The 19,093-nt window shown below is 47.0% G+C and overlaps 1 protein-coding gene across 6 annotated transcripts; it reads left to right on the top strand.

The window, feature by feature from the left end:
* Nucleotides 1-233: 233 nt before the first annotated feature.
* CCHCR1 (coiled-coil alpha-helical rod protein 1) lies at nt 234-17,307 on the top strand. Of its 6 annotated transcripts, none has more exons than XM_083424979.1 (18): nt 234-319; nt 1,275-1,359; nt 2,829-3,033; nt 4,210-4,720; nt 5,038-5,180; nt 5,276-5,396; nt 7,286-7,396; nt 7,572-7,721; nt 8,220-8,330; nt 8,519-8,625; nt 8,850-8,962; nt 12,841-12,919; nt 13,484-13,614; nt 14,000-14,209; nt 15,268-15,369; nt 16,208-16,359; nt 16,443-16,554; nt 17,103-17,307. In XM_083424979.1, exons 2-18 carry the CDS (start codon nt 1,290-1,292, stop codon nt 17,207-17,209), a joined length of 2,535 nt encoding a protein of 844 aa, XP_083281105.1. In that variant the 5' UTR covers nt 234-319; nt 1,275-1,289; the 3' UTR covers nt 17,210-17,307. The 6 variants fall into 6 exon arrangements, with proteins under 6 accessions (XP_083281105.1, XP_083281108.1, XP_083281109.1 ...); XM_083424982.1 differs by having other exon boundaries at nt 272-319; nt 1,280-1,359; XM_083424983.1 differs by having other exon boundaries at nt 308-355; nt 1,280-1,359.
* The last annotated feature ends 1,786 nt before the right edge of the window (nt 17,308-19,093 follow it).

The following is a 19,093-nucleotide window of genomic DNA, read 5'->3' as shown; positions in this document are numbered from 1 at the left end:
CTACCGTTAGCAGCATCTCCAACGCTCAGCAAGGCGATCTGTCACTTACGCCACGCCGTCCTCTGATTGGCTGATTTCACGAGGGGCGGGGCGCGGCACGGCTGCTGGCTTTCCCTTCAGACCCTCGCCCCGCCGATTCGGCTGACTTCATGCACGGTCTCGCCCGCCCGCCCATCACGCCTCGCTCCGTTCCGATTGGCTATGCGCTGAAGGGTGGGACGTGCCTTTGCGTTCGTTTCCTCGGAGCGGGCTCGCGGCGCGCGCATGAGCAGTCCGGTCTCCGGGTCGGTTGGTGGAGCGTTAGTCGGCGTCGGCGGAGGTTTGAGAGGAAAAGGGCCGCCGCCCCTCAGTGGTGGCGAGTTAGGGCGCAGCGGCTGCCAGAAGCAGCGTAGCCCATGAGTGGGGATGTGGGAAGCAGCTGCCAAACGGGAGAAAAGGGGCTCCAGACCAGGGTCTCTCAAACTGGGGGTCTCCAGCTGTTTTAGGACAACAATTCCCATCATCCCTGACCACTGGTCCTGCTAGCTAGGGATGATGGGAGTTGTAGTCCAAAAAAAAGCAGATGGAGGACCCCCCCCCCCAGTTTGGGACTGTTCTAGATGAAGTGAAGCGGTGGTTTTTATGCTCAACTCGAAATAGAAAGCTTAGCGATGGGAGACTCGACCAAATCTTGACAAGGAAGTGTGTGAATCCCATGATTTCCTCCAAGGGTTTGCAAGCTGCCTGCATAAAAGTCAAAAAAAGCTTCCCAGGTTTTTGTCTGCTTTATGGGACCAGAATGAGTCTAGAGAGTGACCAAGTCATCTTATCTGTCTTTTTATTTATATACTACTTTATGCCAAAATATGCTACCTTGATGGTAATAAGGTCTGAATGGGTTCTAGAGAGAGGCTCCTGTGATTTCTTGAAGAACAGTGTGTTATTTTATATTATTATATTTATAAAAATTGCATTATTTTATATTACTTCCATAAGATGTTAGTAGTATATAGCCTCACTGAGTGCTATTATAGTGGGGTTGTTTCATATGAGTTAGGCCAGGCATATCTAAACTTAATCTAGTCGCTGTGGCAGTTTAAAAAAAGCTCAACAACTTCAATTCTAAAGAAAGGTCAAAAAGTTTGGTCGGCCCCCACGACCCTTCACTTCATCAAATCTGGCCCTGTTTGAAAAAAGTTTGGACACCACTGAGTTAGGCCTTCTGTTTTAGAGCTTAGGGTTCAAGCCTGAAAATATCCAGTTAGATTAGGTAAACATTTCTGTATCTTTTGAAGGACAGACTTGGGACCATGGACAGAAGGAATGATCCAGACAGACGGCTGAACCCACCGGCTGCATTCAGAGGTTCAAAGCCCACTGGTAAAGCAAGAGCAAATTTATTATCTCAGTTCCCCACAAACTGATTTTTAAAATATTTGCTGCCTGCTTACGATGCAAAGAGCCCAGCCACTGTTGCTTATAAAGACCAAATGGCTTGTTACTTGGGTATTTGAAAGGCTGCCTTTATTGCATGAATTTGACAACTGCCATCTGAAATGGCTTCTGCCATGATTTGAAGTTAGGCAATGCATGACTGAAGTGAAGGTTGTTCCAGCATTGTCAAACTGATCTTCCCCCATATCTTTTCTCTCTATCTTTCTTGTGCCAAGCATAGGGCCTGTGCATTATATTCATTTATATACAGTAGCTGCAAACAGCACTATTTTCAACATTTGGACTGATACAAACTGCTTTAGGAAGCATTATTGTCTAGCAAGTGTGATTTTAAAAAACTAGCAAGTCATAGTTGGGCCTTAAATGTAGATTGTGCACAGTTATTCACATTTCAGCATAAGGAAGGGTTTTTCACCTAGCCCCTGGAGCAGCACCTCTTAAGAGCAGCAAATATTGACAGGGGATAATGTTTACATGGTAGTGCAAAGCTTCACCTGTTGGTTTTTGCAAATCAAGATATTGTTAAAAGCACCAGGCAAGCCAGTCCATCCCTCCTCCTCCTTTTCTAGTCAGTTGTCAATTCTAGCGTAAGGCAATGCCGTCTTGTAGGACCAATGTCATCTTGTAGGACTAGATCCAGTGTGGTGTAGTGGTTAAGAGCAGTAGACTCATAATCTGGTGACCCGGGTTCGCTTCCCCGCTCCTCCACATGCAGCTGCTGGGTGACCTTGGGCCAGTCACACTTCTCTGAAGTCTCTCAGCCTCACTCACCTCACAGAGTGTTTGTTGTGGGGGAGGAAGGGAAAGGAGAATGTGAGCCGCTTTGAGACTCCTTCGGGTAGTGATAAAGCGGGATATCAAATCCAAACTCTTCTTCTTCAAGCATGTTGGTTTAACATTGACATTTCTGTATGCACATAGATAAACATATATATGGTACAATAGATTAATTAATATTAAGGTTCTTGGAATTACCCATGTATGGTGCAGATTTGTCTTATAAAGTGTTGGCTCTTACCTTGTCTACATAAACAATCCTCCTGTATGTCCGTTTCTCACTAGTAGCCCTGATTTTCTATTTGAAAGTCTACCCTAAGCTTGCACAGCCCACTATTCTGATTTTGATGTCTTCTGCACAGCCCCGTAGCGTGATTTGGGACTCTAGTTCTCACACCTGCTTTGCAGTTGCTAACTATGTTTGGTGAGAATTTGGGTTAGCTTTGCACAACTTCTGCTAGTATGAAGACCAGTTATGTGGATCTGCCTTCTGCATCTCGATTATGAATGGTTTCCTTTCAGTGAAAGTTTTCCAGATCACCCTTCACTTAAACACTTTCTAACGGAGCTAGGTGGCAATCTAATGTAATAGCAATCTGCTGTCATTTCTTCCTTAGGGCCAAAGGAGTTGATCCCACCTTCACATTTCCAGAGCCGGTCAGCACCACCTCTAGCTGTCTCTACTACAGTGCCCTGGGATGTCCCTTGCCTTCCTAACTATGAGGCAGTTGAACTCAAGCGAGAAAACCAGAGATTGAAGGATGAACTCCACAGATGGGCCACAAAGGGAGATAAGGCAGAAGAACCAGGAACCAGAACCAGGTGAAATGACCCCTACAATTTCCCCCTTTCCTCTGATCCATTTCACCCTACACCACCCAATTATGAACATTATTTTACTTATTTAATGGCATTTATAGACCAGGTAATCAAAAAACAGAAATCTCTAAGCAGTTTACATAAAATAGTGCAAAACTTTAATCAAAACACAGGTAAATAAATAGAATGTAAAAACAAGCATGCTTATTAAAAATACAGTGGTACCTTGGTTCTCAAACTTAATCTGATTTGGAAGTCCGTTCCAAAACCAAAGTGTTCCAATACCAAGGCACGCTTTCCCATAGAAAGGAATGCAAAATGGATTAATCCGTTCCAGACTTTAAAAAACAGCCCCTAAAACAGCAATTTAACATGAATTTTACTATCTAACGAGACCACTGATCCATAAAAGGAAAGCAATAATCAATGTACTGTACTATAAAATAAGTAAGACAGTATTGTAGATGATAAAAATTTAAATTAATATTTTTTCTTACCAGCACTGATGATAGTCACTGTTTGGATTGGGGGGCTTTTATCTATTTCCGCAGTCACACAATCAGTAGCTGAACTGGGTTCCACACAGTCACAAAAACAAATTAACGGAAAAAGCCTCAAAAACAAAAATGCTAAATAAACAGAGAAAACAAAAGCACTAAACTTAATCCGTTCCGGAAGTCCGTTTGACTTCCGAAACATTCGAAAACTAAGATGGACGTAGGCGCCCTGGAAACTAGCCGACAGCCGCATCAGACGTTCAGCTTCCGAAAAACGTTCGAAAACCGGAACACTTCCGGGTTTTTGGCGCTTGGGAACCAAGGCGTTTGAGAACCAAGGTACCACTGTACATGTTTTCGTAGGTTTGCAGAAATAAAAATAGATTTTATGAGACACTTCCCTTAACTTGTGGTTCTCCGCTGAAGAACTGAGTACAATGAGAACCGAGAGCATCTCCTGCTAGGCACATTGTACCCCAGCTTTGCTCTATCTGCTGTATCTCTCTGGTGGGACTTTTCCTGGGAATCATTCCATACATTAGAGTTCAGCTTGTGACCAGCTCACTCCTCGAACAGCAGCCCTTAGAATGGAAACACCCTGAACTTTTGAACTAACTAGCAGGACATAAAATGGTGCCCCCTGGAGGTGGGAGGACTTTATGACAAATTCTTTATCTTACAGGTCATTGGATAGAGGAGCTGAGCCCTCAAGCATATGTCACACCGTGGCCATGTCCCAACAGGCCGAGATCATCTCCCACCAGCTCCACGAGATCCAGCGACTGGAGGCGGAGCTCGCTGCCTTCCGAGTAGCCTCAGCCCAGCAAGAAGCAGCAGCGGCCAGTCGAGAATGCACCCTCTCTGACCTTCAGAGTGAGCTTGCAATACTAAAAAGCCAGAGCAAGGCAGAGGCTGCTGGCTTGAAGGCAGAGTTGGAGGAAGTCAAGAGCAGCAGCAGACAGGAAATTGAGGCTCTCAAGGGAGAGCTGGAGGAGCTTAGGAGGCAGAGGCGCTTGGAGGCCGATTCCCTGAAAGAGGAGCTGGAGTTGACCAAGGAAAGATCCAGACATGAAGTTGGGCTGGCGCGAGGAGAGCTGCAGGGGGCCCTTGAAAAAGCAGAAGCTGAGCAGAGGAGGCAAGAGGAAAGGGTGCGAGAGTGCCTAGAGACAGTGCTCAAGGAGCATCAAGCAGAGGTGAGTGCTCAAAGGAAAGCATTCTGGGAGAAAAAGTTGTTTTGAGTGGGTGCAGAATAAAAACTTGGATTGGCATCTCTGCTAGATAAGTCTCTGCAAGCGGTGGAAAGTGGCGGTCCTCCGAATGCTACTGGACTCCAGTTCCCACCAGCCTTAGACAGCATAGCCAGTTGTCGGGGGTAATGGGAATTCCAGTGCATCAGCTATTGGTGGGCTGCAGGTTCTCCATTCCTTGCTCTAGGTTTTCTGGGAGAGTAGTGTGAATAGCAGGCGGTCGCTGCTCACCAGGATGTTAGCCTCTTCCCCTCTTTCCACAGTTGTCCAGGCTTTCTGAAGTCCATGGGGCTGAAGTTGTGTCCCTGAAGCAGCAGCTGTGGGCCCTCCAAGAGGATTTGGGGGCTCAGCAGAAGGAGGCTGTCCAGTTAAGGGAGAAGAGAGACGTTCTCCAGAACCAACTCAGGTGTGATCACTGCTCCAGGTTCTTTTCCTCCAAGGGCCCACTGGGGTTGTCTCCAGGCTGTGCCAAAGGCAACCCCTTGTATTTCTCTCCTTCAGTGCAGCCGAGGCAGAGCTGGCTTCCCAGAATGCTTCGCTCCTGCAGCTGAAGACCTATGTTGGGGAACAGGAGTCAAAGCAGCCTAGTGCTGAACGGGACCAACTTATGAGCAGAGTGCAGGTGAGACCTGGGGGCTTTTCAGACATGGACAGTTAAAGGTAAAGGGACCCCTGACCATTAGGTCCAGACTCTGGGGTTGCGGCGCTCATCTCGCTTTATTGGCCAAGGGAGCCGGCGTACAACTTCCGGGTCATGTGGCCAGCATGACTAATCCGCTTCTGCCGAACCAGAGCAGCACATGGAAACGCCGTTTACCTTCCCGCAAGAGCGGTACCTATTTATCTACTTGCACTTTGAGGTGCTTTCGAACTGCTAGGTTGGCAGGAGCAGGGACTGAGCAATGGGAGCTCACCCGTTGCGGGGATTCGAACTGCCAACCTTCTGATCGGTGAGTCCTAGGCTTAACACAAGTGCCACCCGCGTTCCACACAGCATCTAAGTGATGGTGATGATGATATTTTATTATTTATACCCCACCTATCTGACTGGGTTGTCCCAACCACTCTTAAGTGTTGCTGTTGTGCTTTAAGCTACAAGTGGAATACCAACTTTGCTTCCATCCTTCTGGAATCCAAATAACCATCCTGTTGCCCTTTCTCCAGCTTCAGATGGGGGTGGGTGGGGCTTGAGCCGTAATGGGCCAATGGAGAGAGCACTTGAAGACTTCTGATTGTTCCTAGCCATGCCTTTACCTGTCCCACACCTGGCATATCACATCAGGAGAGGAGCAATGGTCACGGTTTTGGGAAAACGGACTTCCCAGGCCAAGTTAGGCACCCTACCAGGCCTAATTTCACCTGCATGCCTGAGGTTTAACCCCCAACCTCAGAAATGGCTGGAGCAGTACATACAATCTACTGTAAGGTTACCAGATTTTTTTCAAAGAATCCGGGGACACTTTTTTTTTTGAAAAGAGGAAAAAAAGTTATTTTTAAAAAAGTTTTTTAAAAAAGAAGCAATGTCTTTCCTTCTGTGGTCTCGCTCTGTTGTGTGGCCTTTCTCTGGGCCCTGGCCTGCTCTCTTGGAGTGCTAGCTGCCGTGGAGTAGGCTCGGGTTGGGCCTGGGCTCGGCCACGTGTCCTTGCCCTCCTGCTGCTCTCCCACCTCTTCTCAGCAGCAGCGGTGCAGCAAGCTTGGGGCTCCCCTCTTTTTTCTCCTTCCCCTTTCTCTCTCTTCCTTCTCTTTCTCCTCTCCTTCTCCCTGCGTCGGCTCTGGGGTTTTCCTGGCCCTGGAGTGCTGTTGGGCAGGTGGCTGGGCACTCTCTCTCTCAGCTCAGTTTGGGTCGTGGGGGGGTCAGCGGTTTCCCCAGTTAATGCCCCGGGCGTCCCTGGTTCCCCCTCAGCAGCGGCAGTCTCAGCAGCCCGGAGCCAGCCTGGTAGCGCAGTTGGCTCTGGCTGGCTTCAGGAGCTGCTTGCTGCCATGGCGCCCACCATTTTCCCTCACTGGAAGTCCCCATATGATGTGTCTTGTGCTGTTGAACCAATCATGCAACATTCATTCCCTACTAATAAATCTGCAACACTTAAAATATAAATCTGGGGACATTCCGGGGACAGATTTGTAAATCCGGGGACTGTTCCCGGGAATCGTGGACGTCTGGTAACCATAATCTACTGCAGAGTTGCTTGATGAATCACCAGTACCTGGAGAAATTGTGCAAACTGTTCTACTGTGCTTTCTAAAAAGTCAGATTCCCAGAGTTCAGGGGGGTGGAGGAAGGAATGTTGAGCACAGAAAACAGGAACGGAATACTTTGTTCATGATAGCATGCAGATGCCCCATAAAAAGTGAGAGAACAAAGTGTGGCTGTTCCACATGAAATGCCCAGTATGGAAGCAGCCCAGGATAGGAAAGGTAACACAAGGCACTTCAAATAGCAGAGCTCCTTTTCTTCTGCATGGATTTATGAGTATGCAGTATGACTGCAACATTACTTTGCTCCTATTTCAGCAACTGGAAGAAGAGAAGGATGCCCTGAAAATTACAGCTGAGCTGCTGCAGGTTCGCCTAACTTCCCTCGGCGATATTCTGACGCTACAGGAGATGGAGCTCAGCAAGAAGGTAAATACATTTGAGGACAGTGGGTACGATAGTGAAGAATAGTAGCCTTGTGGGTCCCAAGTAGTAGATTGCAGTACTGCAAACTATTCAAAATAGCTCTTTTGATTGACTGGGTATTGGGTACATACCCACACCCTTCTTAAAAGCTGTTTTATTTCATGTTTGATCTTTTCAGGTACAGCTTGAGGATCCTCTCCGGCCTGAATCATCTCAGAAATGGCAGTACCTGCTGACTCGGTGGCGGGAGAAAGTATTTTGTCTCCTGGTGCAGCTGAAATCTCAGGAGCTCAGTCACAGGGATACCACCAAAGTGCTAGAAAGGAAGGTATGTGCTTGATTTGAGGGAGGGGGCTGTGTTGGAGTGGAGCAGGGTGAACCTGAAAGCCTAAGTCCTAGGTAGGTTTTTTGAAAACGGAGTGTGGAAGAGCATGAAAATTGTGAGCCAGGACTCCTGGGTTCTCTTAGGAAGGGAATTCAAGGTTTCTGTGAGGATTACAGAGATATCTGAATTCATGCTAGTTATGGAGGAGCCTGGGAACTGTTACCAGGCTAGTAAAAAAATAAAAGTTGCCTGCTACCAACCAAACTATCAGAAGAAGGAGAAGTCCTTGAAGATACCTGCTATCTTTCTACTTTGGTTGGAGATGAAAGTATTATTTTTTGAATTTATAATCCACTCTATACCTGGGGGTCTCAGGTATAGAAAGCAAGCAGGTAGGCAGAAGATGGGTGAAGCAATCTGCCGCAAGTAATGTTGTTAGCAGTCAAATGGTTAAATGCAAAGCTTACGTGGTAATAAGCCAGGTATATTTTCTGCTTACAGGTCAAAGAGCTAGAAGGTGAAGTGGGGTCCAGAGACCAGAAGGTGGCACTGTTGGTCCACAGCCTAGAAGACAAATCTGCTGAAGCTGATATGGAAAGAGTGAGAAACAAAGTAAGTTGTTCTCATACGCCCCTTGCCCAAGAAGGGAAGATTAGAAAGGGGCACATCCTTTCCCCCCATTAAAACAGGCTTAAGAGCTGAAGGGTGATGCTGAAGGGTGGAGGAGTCCTTGACAAGTGAGTTTAGGGCCTCTCTCTTTCAGGGGGGAGTATTGCTTAGAGCTTTCTCATTCCTTCCAGACTCTGCAGGCAGAGGCATTGCGCTCGAATGATTTGGCACAGGAACTTCAACGGAGGGCAGAGACCGCTGAAAATGCCCTTCGGGGCCTGGGGGATTTTGTCAGTAGGTAACTGAGAAAGACAAAGCAATAATGGTTGGATTCCCCTGCTCTGTAGTCCTCCAGGTATTGAGGACTGCAGAGAGCCTGAGAAAACCCAAAGGCCATTTATTTGACACCTCCAATTTACAGAAGTCTCCCCGCTCCTTCCTTGCTCTTGGCTAACTTTCATTTAATGGTTTTTACTACTCCTTTAAAGTCCAGGCTAAGATGCTGTGTCTTCTGCTCCACAGGCTAAGCCAGCAACTGACTGGACAGGAAGAATCCTGGAGAGCAGCCTTGTCACGCCTCATGGGATTGGGAAACAGAGTTGCTTTTGCAGCCAAGAGAGTTGACACTGTCCAAGGTAATGGTGGAAAGCCATTTTGCAATCTAGACATACAATCTTCCATCGCCAAACCCAAATCTTGATATTCTTGCTGGGCATATCTTCACCCACATGAGACTCAAATTACTTCCATATAACTAGTGAAGCTACGTTAACTATAATATTTAAATCTCTTCTCTTTGTTTGCATTGTTTTTATTAATGAGCTAGGATCCTACCCTCGTGGTGGATACACACTTGAAAATACAAAGATGGGGGCACTTCCTCAGTTTCCATGTAACGAGAAGGTCAAACCGTGACTTAGCATAGATCTATGGGCTGTCAGAAAGGAGATTGTGGTTGCTTTGGTCCTTTGGCTGCTCTGAGGCAAATCATGGTTTGGCTTCGTGTGGCATTAGAATCAGGGCTGAAATGAAGGATTGTTCAGGAGCTTGCCTATTTGCACTAAACTGGTTTGATTTAGTGTGTGCTGAAGGCCTCCTTATTCATTCTGTGCCTTGTAAGTCTGGGGTAGTGGCCTCAAGGTTGGATTACTGCAATGCATTTGTGAGGGTTTCCCTTGCACTTGATCTGGAAACTGCAGTTGGTGCAGAGTACTTCAGCACAGGTGCTGTTAGGCATGAGACCCTGTCAGCATTATAACACCTCTGCTCAGATATCTGTGCTGGTGCCTTTAACAGTTTGGAACCAGATCACTTGTGGGATTCTCTTACTCTGTATTTGCCCAATCAACTCCTTCGATCTGCAGAACTAGCACTGTTACAAGGGCTACATAATACTTTGAGGATGTGGGTGGTGCTGTGGTCTAAATCACTGAGCCTCTTGGGCTTGCTGATCGGAAGGTTGGCAGTTTGAATCCCCGCGACGGGGCGAGCTCCCATTGCTCTGTTCCAGCTTCTACCAGCCTAGCAGTTCAAAAGCACACTAGTGCAAGTAGATAAATAGGTACTGCTGTGGCAGGAAGGTAAACGGCATATCCGTGCTCTCTGGTTTCTGTCATGGTGTTCTGTTGTGCCAGAAGCGGTTTAGTCCTGCTGGCCACATGACCCAGAAAAGCTGTCTGCGGACAAACGACAGCTCCCTCAGCCTGAAAGTGAGATGAGCGATTCAACCCCATAGTCGCCTTTCACTGGACTTAACCGTCCAGGGGTCCTTTACCTTTACCTTATTTATATAATACACTTTCCACACTTGTAAGAAACATTTTTTTTTAGTGGGGTGGCACCTACATTTTGGAACTTCCTGCTTATTGACACCAGGAAGGTGCCTTCGCTGTAATTTTTCCAGTGCCTGCTTAAAACCTGTTTTGTTTCTACACAAGCCCATCTAGGCATGGAAGAGTTTCACTTTTTTCTCAGCTGCTGATTTTAATCATGGTTTGAATATTTTGAATAATTTTATTGCTTTATTTTGCATTGTGAACTGCTTAAAAGTTTTTTAGAACAATCAAGTGATATATAAATCTTGTTAAACAAATACTTTTTTAAGGCAGCTACCTCAGGTAGTGGATTGCGAGGGAGGGGTAGGCTCAAGACCCCTGTCAGTCTTTGTATGACTTGCCTTAGGTCCTGCAGAGGGCATTGTCCTAGCACCAGAGGTGTTAAGTGGTGTTAAGATATGACTGCCAGTCTGGTTGACTTCTGTACACAGAAAGGAGTGGGAGTGCACTCTTGTTCTTTCCCTGAGGCAGAAAAAGATATTGGGTCAGCTGTGTCTAAGGGATTTCCTATAGCTTTCCTCTGGCTACATTATTTTAAGCTCATTGACATTTATAACTACAGTCAAAACACTAATTTAGATGGTTGCAGACAACCCATTTATTCTTTATGATCCATATGTTAATGAATTTCACAGCAGTTAAAGTGCTTTCCTTTTTGTCATCGCTAGATGTTGCTCTGTTCACATAATGTTCCCTCCCAACATACCAGACATACTTCAGATTATTTTCAGAGACTCCACAGACAACTTTTCCCCTCCCCTCAAATCTCTCAGGTGCCTTATCTTAATCCACAGATTTAACAACCCAATATTGTGCTATGCATATTTTAACTTTTAAGTAGATGAAAGGTCACACTGAGTTCAGTTGAGATAATTTCCATATAAGTGTGACTAGGATTCTGTTCTCTCTCTCTCTCTCTCTCTCTCTCTCTCTCTGCCCTTTTTTGAATGGGACTGACACGACTGCCTGAAGCTTTAGCCCCAAACTGTAACTCTGTTCACATTTTGGTGCAAGCCTCACTGAATTTGTCCCTGAACAGGCACACACTTAGGCTGTCAAAGGAATTGTCATTCTGTTAGCAATTGTAGAGGTTTCCAATAGAGATCACTGCATCTTCGCTAAGCTACAGTTCCCACAATTATTTTTGGGAAATCATGATAGTTAAAGCAGCATAAAACTGGTAAGTCTACAGTGTGCTGCAAATCCCTCTCAGTTTGAAATCCCTGCAGCAGGACTGGGGAACCTTTGTCAGACCGAGGGTCACATTTCCACCTGGGGGCCCTATGCCTGTGGCGGGTGTGACCAAAAAGAAAAATAAGCGGAGCCATAAGTGTAAATTTCGCCTTTGCACAGTAGGGTGATTTCTTCACTCAGTCCTCTAGCCTGCATCTAGGAAGCAAGAGGCATGATTAAAACTCAAGGATGCATTCTAGCCAGGCAAAAGCTCTCAAGGGCTGTTTGAAGCAGAGCCTGGGAGGGATGAGGTGTGAAGAGAGTCTCAAGGACCAGATAGAGGGCTTAGAGGGTTATCTTTGGCCTCGAGGCCTGAAGTTCCCCACCCCTACCCAGTAGGCTTTTCACCTCTTTGACCTGTTCCTGTTATTTCTGCAACAACTGTTCATTGCCGTAGTTTTCAAGGCTTCAGAGACACGGGAGTTCAGCATGAAGTATGCATGTTTTGAATGAATGTGCAAAAAGCAACAACCCAGAACCCAAACTCAACAATTATTTCCATACCTTAATATGCATACTTTGTTTTCAGCACTGTACTTGGGATTTCTGTTGCAGGCCCCAAACATGTATCTGTTTTGGCAGGTAAAGCCTCAAGGGCCTATGATGGTCTGCACTATTAAAAAGCAATTCTTAATTTGTGGCATCCACATGCACTCTCTCCCCCGCCCCTGCATTCTAAATGGAAATTGCTATCAGCATACATATTTTCTTTTTGCAGCATGTTTTCATAGGATCTTCAGTTCTACTTACCAGTGGGGTGACCACCTGGACTGTTTTTGCGTTGTGTTTTTCCTCCTTTATAACAACTAATACATTTGCTTCTCTCTAACACTAAAGTCTAGAATAAAGGTACCCCTGCCCGTACGGGCCAGTCTTGCCAGACTCTAGGGTTGTGCGCTCATCTCACTCTAGAGGCTGGGAGCCAGCGCTGTCCGCAGACACTTCCGGGTCACGTGGCCAGTGTGACGAAGCTGCTCCGGCGAACCGGCACCAGAGCAGCACACAGAAACGCTGTTTACCTTCCCGCTATAAAGCGGTACCTATTTATCTACTTGCACTTAAGGGTGCTTTCGAACTGCTAGGTGGGCAGGAGCTGGGACCGAAAGACGGGAGCTCACCCCGCCACGGGGATTCGAACCGCCGACCATGCGATCGGCAAGTCCTAGGCGCTGAGGTTTTACCCACAGCACCACCTGCGACCCTAGAATAGGAGCAGCTAAACTGACCCTCTAGACATTAATGGATTACAATTCCCATGAGCCCCAGCCAGCATGACCAATGGTCAGGGATGATGAGAGCTGCAGTTTTGCAACCTCTGGAAGGCCACAGGCTCCCTGCTCCTAATATATAAGCGACCAAGGTCCCAAAATGAGCTGCTTGCCTAGATTTCTTCTTGTTTTTTAATAGCTTCTGTCAATGAATAACTGAATAATTATGGCTTCCAGGGTTGGTATGCCAGAAGATAGCGCTAGCCAGACTTCAGCAAGAGGAGAAATCTTGCACCACAAGATCAGACCATGAGAAGTAAGTTCAAAACTCTAATCTCAGTACAGGCTGAAAGGCATACTGCGAAGAGTTGGTGACTGCGTATACTTCTTCCTTGAAAGGACAGAATGCTATGTGAAATGGTCTTCACCACAAAGTTGCAATGCTTGATTTCTGCTTCATATACAGAAACTAAGAGAGAAATAAGAGACATTGCCTATGCCATTGCAGTTCCAGTCCATTCAAGACATTACCCTTTGAATAGCTCAGTCTCCAGTTAAGAGAATCTAATATCTTCTGTGTTAGAGCAGAGACAGCAAAAGTTGGGGATTAAAGTCCCCGAGTTTCTAGGAATAGTATTTGGCTTTTGTAGGGTAGAGCTGGAAGCCAAGGTCTAGTCCAACAGCAAAATATCTAACTGAAGCAAAGGCAGAGTTGAATGATCTCAGGGACTTGGCCCAGCCTTGTGGAGGAGTGGGATACTGGCAACAACAACTTTTTGGTTAACTAGTGCAGTCAGCCAAAATTTTACCCCTGTGCAATTGAAACACTTGAGTGTCCAGGGTTACGACTGAACTTCTGATCTCTCTACTTCCTCCCCAGGATTCAGCCATCTTATGAAGACCTTCAAGCTGAACTACAGATGTTGCACAAAGAACGGGATCAACTCTCACTGGAGCTTAAACGTGGGGCTCAACTCATAGAGAAGAAAGTGGCTGAAGCAAAAGAGCAAGGTGACCAACTCTGGGCCCTCTTCTCACTAAGGTGACAAAGCTGTATCTGTACAGTTTAAGACCACAGGTGAGGGTTCACCTGAACGAATTCTCCATACAGAACAAATTCCCTGCACTCAGAAGACCTAATGTCAGGTAGTACAGTTTGAACCTATTATTCTCCAAGACCTGCTAGTTTACTATGTGCAGGGAATTGGTGCGAGGAATTATTTTCAGTGCGTCACCACCTGTAATAAGATGGTTCGGGCACAGAATTAGGCCCTACTTTCATTGACAGCACCCAGAAGCTACTTTTATAGGTGTATAAAAGCAGTGGGGAGGTGATTTGGGTATATTGGATTGCTGGGCACTGCCCTCAACTGACTGTCTCCCCTCTGTCCTACAGCGGAGTTTGAGCTCAGGAAAACGAGGGAGTCATTGCAGAGCTTGCAGGAGGCACTGGAGGCAAAGGCACTGGTGGAACAGACACTGAGGCACCAACAGGAAGCCACAGAGAAGCAGCTGGAAGCAACCTGCAGCAACCTACAGAGGAGTGAAGAGGCTGCAGAGAGTTTGAGGCAGGAGCTGGGACAGTTAAGAGCGGAGTATGAAAGAGGTATCTTAGGGACCTGCTACATTTTTTCTGGGGAAGGAATGATTATCTTCAGAGGTGAGGCATGATGAGCTTTTAAATTGGCTTTTGCTTTCGCCCACCCCCCCATACATGGCTACCAGAAAACAAGCAAACACAAAGTGAAGTACACTCCCTGAGCACAGTTGCAGCACAAAAACGTATCCATCCATAGGATGGACATCTGGGTTGGAATGAGACAAGAGCTCTGCCACTGAAACACCTTATGCACACAAGATCTCGGGTTGAATACCTGTCAATGAGGCTTGTTTGTTTTAGGTACATGTTTCTTGCTGCTCCTGTGAAAGGCCCCTGGTTTGACAACTGGGCCAATCCCTTCTTTCCTTGTAGCACACCAAGATGGCAGGCCTGCACCTTAGAAAACCCTTTCTTAGACTGTTGAGGAAAGGTTGCACTGCAGGGCCAAAAGGACCTGAGCTAAATCAGCCATCACTTGACGCAAGAACCTCAAAGTATTCTATGCATCCATGTACTTGCCTTCTTCAAGTACTTTTGCTTCACTGGAGTGTAGTATTGAACTATGATGATGCCTCTCACTTGCCTGGATGGAGAGAGGTGGGTGTGAACAGAAACCCTTGACTCTGGTATATCTGACTTCCGTTGCGTGTTTTTTCACCCACTTTTGCCTCTAGCCACATCCAGTTTTTCCACCTGGCCCTGCCCACCACTATGTGGCACTTGAGCTGAAAAGGGTTCCCCACCTCTCATCTAGCTCCTGGTAGGCCACCATTTGTGGCTGTGGAGCCTCTTTTGGCTTGGTGAGTCTGGGCCTGCATTTAGAAAAGCATAGAGAGCTGTCAGTGATCAAATGTGCAAAAGGTAAGGGCTGTCCACCAAGGACAGAAGCCAGTGGATACTGAAGACGTGAGAACGCTTGTAAATACAGTTAAGAGTCAGAGAAGGCACTGCCACCTGTGAGATTTGATGCATGACTTCCTGATACAGTACTGTAATGAGCAAGGCATTGTGGGATGGGGGACAAAAACCCTGCCTATTGTCATTTTCATGCCCTTTCTACATAGCCCTGCAGGAGAAGGTAACTGAAATTGAAACGCAGATGCGCAAGGATCTGTCAGAAATGGAGAGAGGGCTCAATGAAGCACGGAGGGAACACACAAAGGCAGGTGAGCAGCACAACAGCTGTACAGGCAACGACTGATATATATGTATATGCACACATCACAGTGACTTGGAAGTGGCTGGGAAAGGGGGGCCGGGCATAACGGGCATATGCGTGCTCTGCCGTCGCACATGATGACCTGTGCAAATTGCAGATTGCTTGTAAATGGAAAGAGGCTACTGGGGGATGTTTTGGTGCCTGAGGCAGAAAATCCAAAAGGAGTATTCTTGTAAAAACATATGTATTAAATAGCAGGCACTTTTGTTGACAAAGATTGGGCATCTGATTCACTCTGCGTAATGTAGAGTCAGTACCGAGGGCCACAGCTCAGGGACAGATTATATACTTTCATGAAGAAGGTCTCAAGTTCAGCCACTTGTATTTCCATTTGAGAAAAAAGTTACTTGCAGCAGCGGGACTGGGAAAAATCTGCCTGAAGGCTGATAGTTGTTGTGACACGCAACAATCCCATGTCTGCAACAAAAGGTGGAATGGAATCTCCCAACAGAGCATCTGTTTTACATGCAATTGGTCCTAGGTTGAATCCCTGACATTTCTAAGTAGGGCTGAGAAAGATCCCTGCCAGAAGCCCTGGAAAGCCGCTGTCAGCCTTTGTGGATAATACTGAGGCAGATAAACAAAGGGGACTACCTTAGTGTATAGCTGCTTCCTGTGTTCCTAGGGCAGTTGCAGTAGATGACACTGATAGCTGGATCAGTGGTTTGACTCTGCATAAAGTAGCTTTTGGTCTGCTGCACTGCAAGCAGAGCCAAACCTTCTTTACTCCCTTCTCTGCTTCTCATCCCTCTTTTGATCCTCCCTCCTGCTTTGTGTGTCTGCAGTGGTTGCCCTACGCCAGGCTGAGCGACAGGCAGCAAGAGACAAAGCTCGCAGCGACGAACTTGCCAAGCTGCAAGAGTCTGCCACGCAGCAGGAAATGGCACAACTTGAAGGACGTCTGCGGGAGCTTGAGAGGGACAAGAATCTGCTGATGGTACGTTCAAGGAGTGAAGGCACATGGCTGCCCCATATTGGTGCCTGTTGCATCCGTCAACGTCTGTCTCTTTCCATGCACAGGCTACCTTGAGGCAGGAAGGGCTGTTGGTCCAGCATCGACAGAATCGGCTTGCAGCAGTCCAGGGCCCAGCAGAATCAACCGAGAAGACCGGATCTAAGCCTCCCTCTAAAGGTATAGGGTGGAATTCAGTGAGTTGCATCAGCAGAACCCTGGGCAAGGACTTCGGCTTGCACACCAAGGCTCTCCCCCCCCCCCCAACTTGCTCCCACCAAAATTGACCCCAGAACAGCTGAAATGCTTGTGCTGACAGAAGATTCAACATACTATTCCACCACACTTTACAGCAGCAGGCAGGCTTCAGAAGCGGCTGTGTGCAGTTCTATTCCCCAACGTGTTGCTGCTGCTCTCTGTGCCCTCCCCACAAACATCTGTCTGAGGCAACTGCTTCACTCTGACTAATGATAGGGCTGGCCCTGATAATAGCGCAGCTTGGTATGTCTTGCTACATCCTACAGTTGGCAGGTGTGCCATTTCCCTTCCCACAATCCCTTGCAATTCTTTTAACTGCCAGATGTAGAAGCCTTCTAGTTTCTGTTCTTCCCTATTCTTCTCAACACTCATCCCAGTAGTCACCAGGTTAAGAGCATCTACCTCATTGGCATTCTCCACTGATCTCCATCACTCCATGATCTTATGGGCTTTTCTCCCTCTTCCTACAGAGTCTCTGTTTGCTGTGCTGGATGACCTACAGGTACTGGGTGCTGCTATACTGGGAGAAGAAGCAGCAGCAGCAGACAAAGAGAGAGACACCAGCAAGGGCACTTAAGTATAAATCCCACCAGGGGAAGAAAAATCTACTTGGAGACACCAGGCTGTGGAAATGGATAGAAAGATGTTTGTAAATAAAAATTATTTTTATAGGCACATAGGCATTTATATTGGAAGTGTTCTTTTAAAAAACCTAGTCTCTAAAACATGTCATTACCTCCCACATCTCATTTCCTCCCTATCAATCTTGGTTGAAGGCTTCTTATATATACTGTTGATGCAAACCACCCACTAACTGGTAGCACATGCGCAAGATACATATATTCTTGTGTTCAGCCTAAAAAATGTTCAGGGTAGTTTACAATGCCTTATACAGTGGTACCTCAGGTTACATACGCTTCAGGTTACATACGCTTCAGGTTACAGACTCCGCTAACCAAGAAATAGTGCTTCAGGTTAAGAACTTTGCTTCAGGATGAGAACAGAAATCGTGCTCCGGCGGCACGGTAGCAGCGGGAGGCCTCTTTAGCTAAAGTGGTGCTTCAGGTTAAGAACAGTTTCAGGTTAAGTACGGACCTCCAGAACGAATTAAGTACTTAACCTGAGGTACCACTGTACGATTAATACAATATGGGTGGTTGGGTAGCTAAGCTGGATGAACACAATTACTCAGCAAGAGTATATAATGTACAAAGGATGTGAAACGGAGGGGCAGGGCTTGGATAGTTTGAGACATGTACAAAAATCAGTTAAGTATAGAGCTTAAGACACATCTCTCTGCTGACCAACTGGCAGTTTCATTTGTCTGTTTTCAATATGACCCTTTGGCTGTCCCTTGCAACTCTGCTGTTTTCTGATTCTGTGAATGCAAAATGACACTTCATTCTTCTTGTGAAGTCTAGCTATAAAACAGCAACTGAGTTAGAAGACCACCTCCTCTTTCAAGCTGTGTATGAATGTTGTTGAAAAACACTCCCTGAGCCAGAATTTGCTGCCAAGGAGTGTGGTGGAGTCTCCTTCTTTGGAGGTCTTTAAGCAGAGGCTTGACAACCATATGTCAGGAGTGCTCTGATGGTGTTTCCTGCTTGGCAGGGGGTTGGACTCGATGGCCCTTGTGGTCTCTTCCAACTCTATGATTCTATGATTCTATGATTCTAAGATCTGCTCTATGGGCCCACAGTGATGCCATGCCCCCGAGAGACGACTCCTGTGGCATAGGTTTAGCAGATGCAATGCAAAGGCAGGCCTGGCCACCAGTGGGGAATGTATAAACCGGGATTCATTTAATTATTATTTCATTTATTAAAACTGTTATAGTTGCTTAATCTTGCCCGGGGCAACCCAAAGCAAGTTAAATCCAAACAAGTAGACAACAAACCGCAGATTCCTTTAAACCAAGAGGAAAGAGAAATTCATTAAAAACATCCCCCCAGAGCATTCCGCAAACGTGGAGCTACCACAGAAAAGGCCTGTTGCCACCCTCTGCACCACTCCTGGAGGGGGCACATGAAGCACAGTTGAGCCCAGTCCCTGCTATGGTGCCACTCCATGGTTATAGTAGCAGACATCGTCGATGCCAATCCTCAGTACTGTGACTGCTCCTTCACCCTGGCTGATGCTTGTGCTCACCTGCGCTCCTAGAAGGAATAATAGCGGGGATTGGGGTGGGCGTGTTTTGTGCACGTGTGAATGGGGCAATTACTTCCGTGTCTACCAGGAGGAGCGCAGAAGCAGCTCGCGTTCTCGGTGGGAGGCGGAAGGCGCCCCTCCGCGGCCTCTTTTTCCACGAAGACAGCCTGGCAGGGCGGGGCGGAGACCCCTGGGTCGCCTGCGTTCCCGCGCGGGCGACAGCGCAATGACAAGCGAGTCAGCTGGGGCCGCGCCTCCCGACGTTCGCCTTCTCGCACATGCGCGGTTCCAACGCCGGCCCAGCCGCCCGCCG

This window comes from Podarcis tiliguerta (assembly GCF_965153285.1).
Source record: "Podarcis tiliguerta genome assembly, chromosome: 2".
In the NCBI taxonomy this organism is placed as follows: domain Eukaryota; kingdom Metazoa; phylum Chordata; class Lepidosauria; order Squamata; family Lacertidae; genus Podarcis; species Podarcis tiliguerta.
Note: the sequence above shows the minus strand (reverse complement) of the source record. Positions and strands in the feature narration are given on the sequence as shown.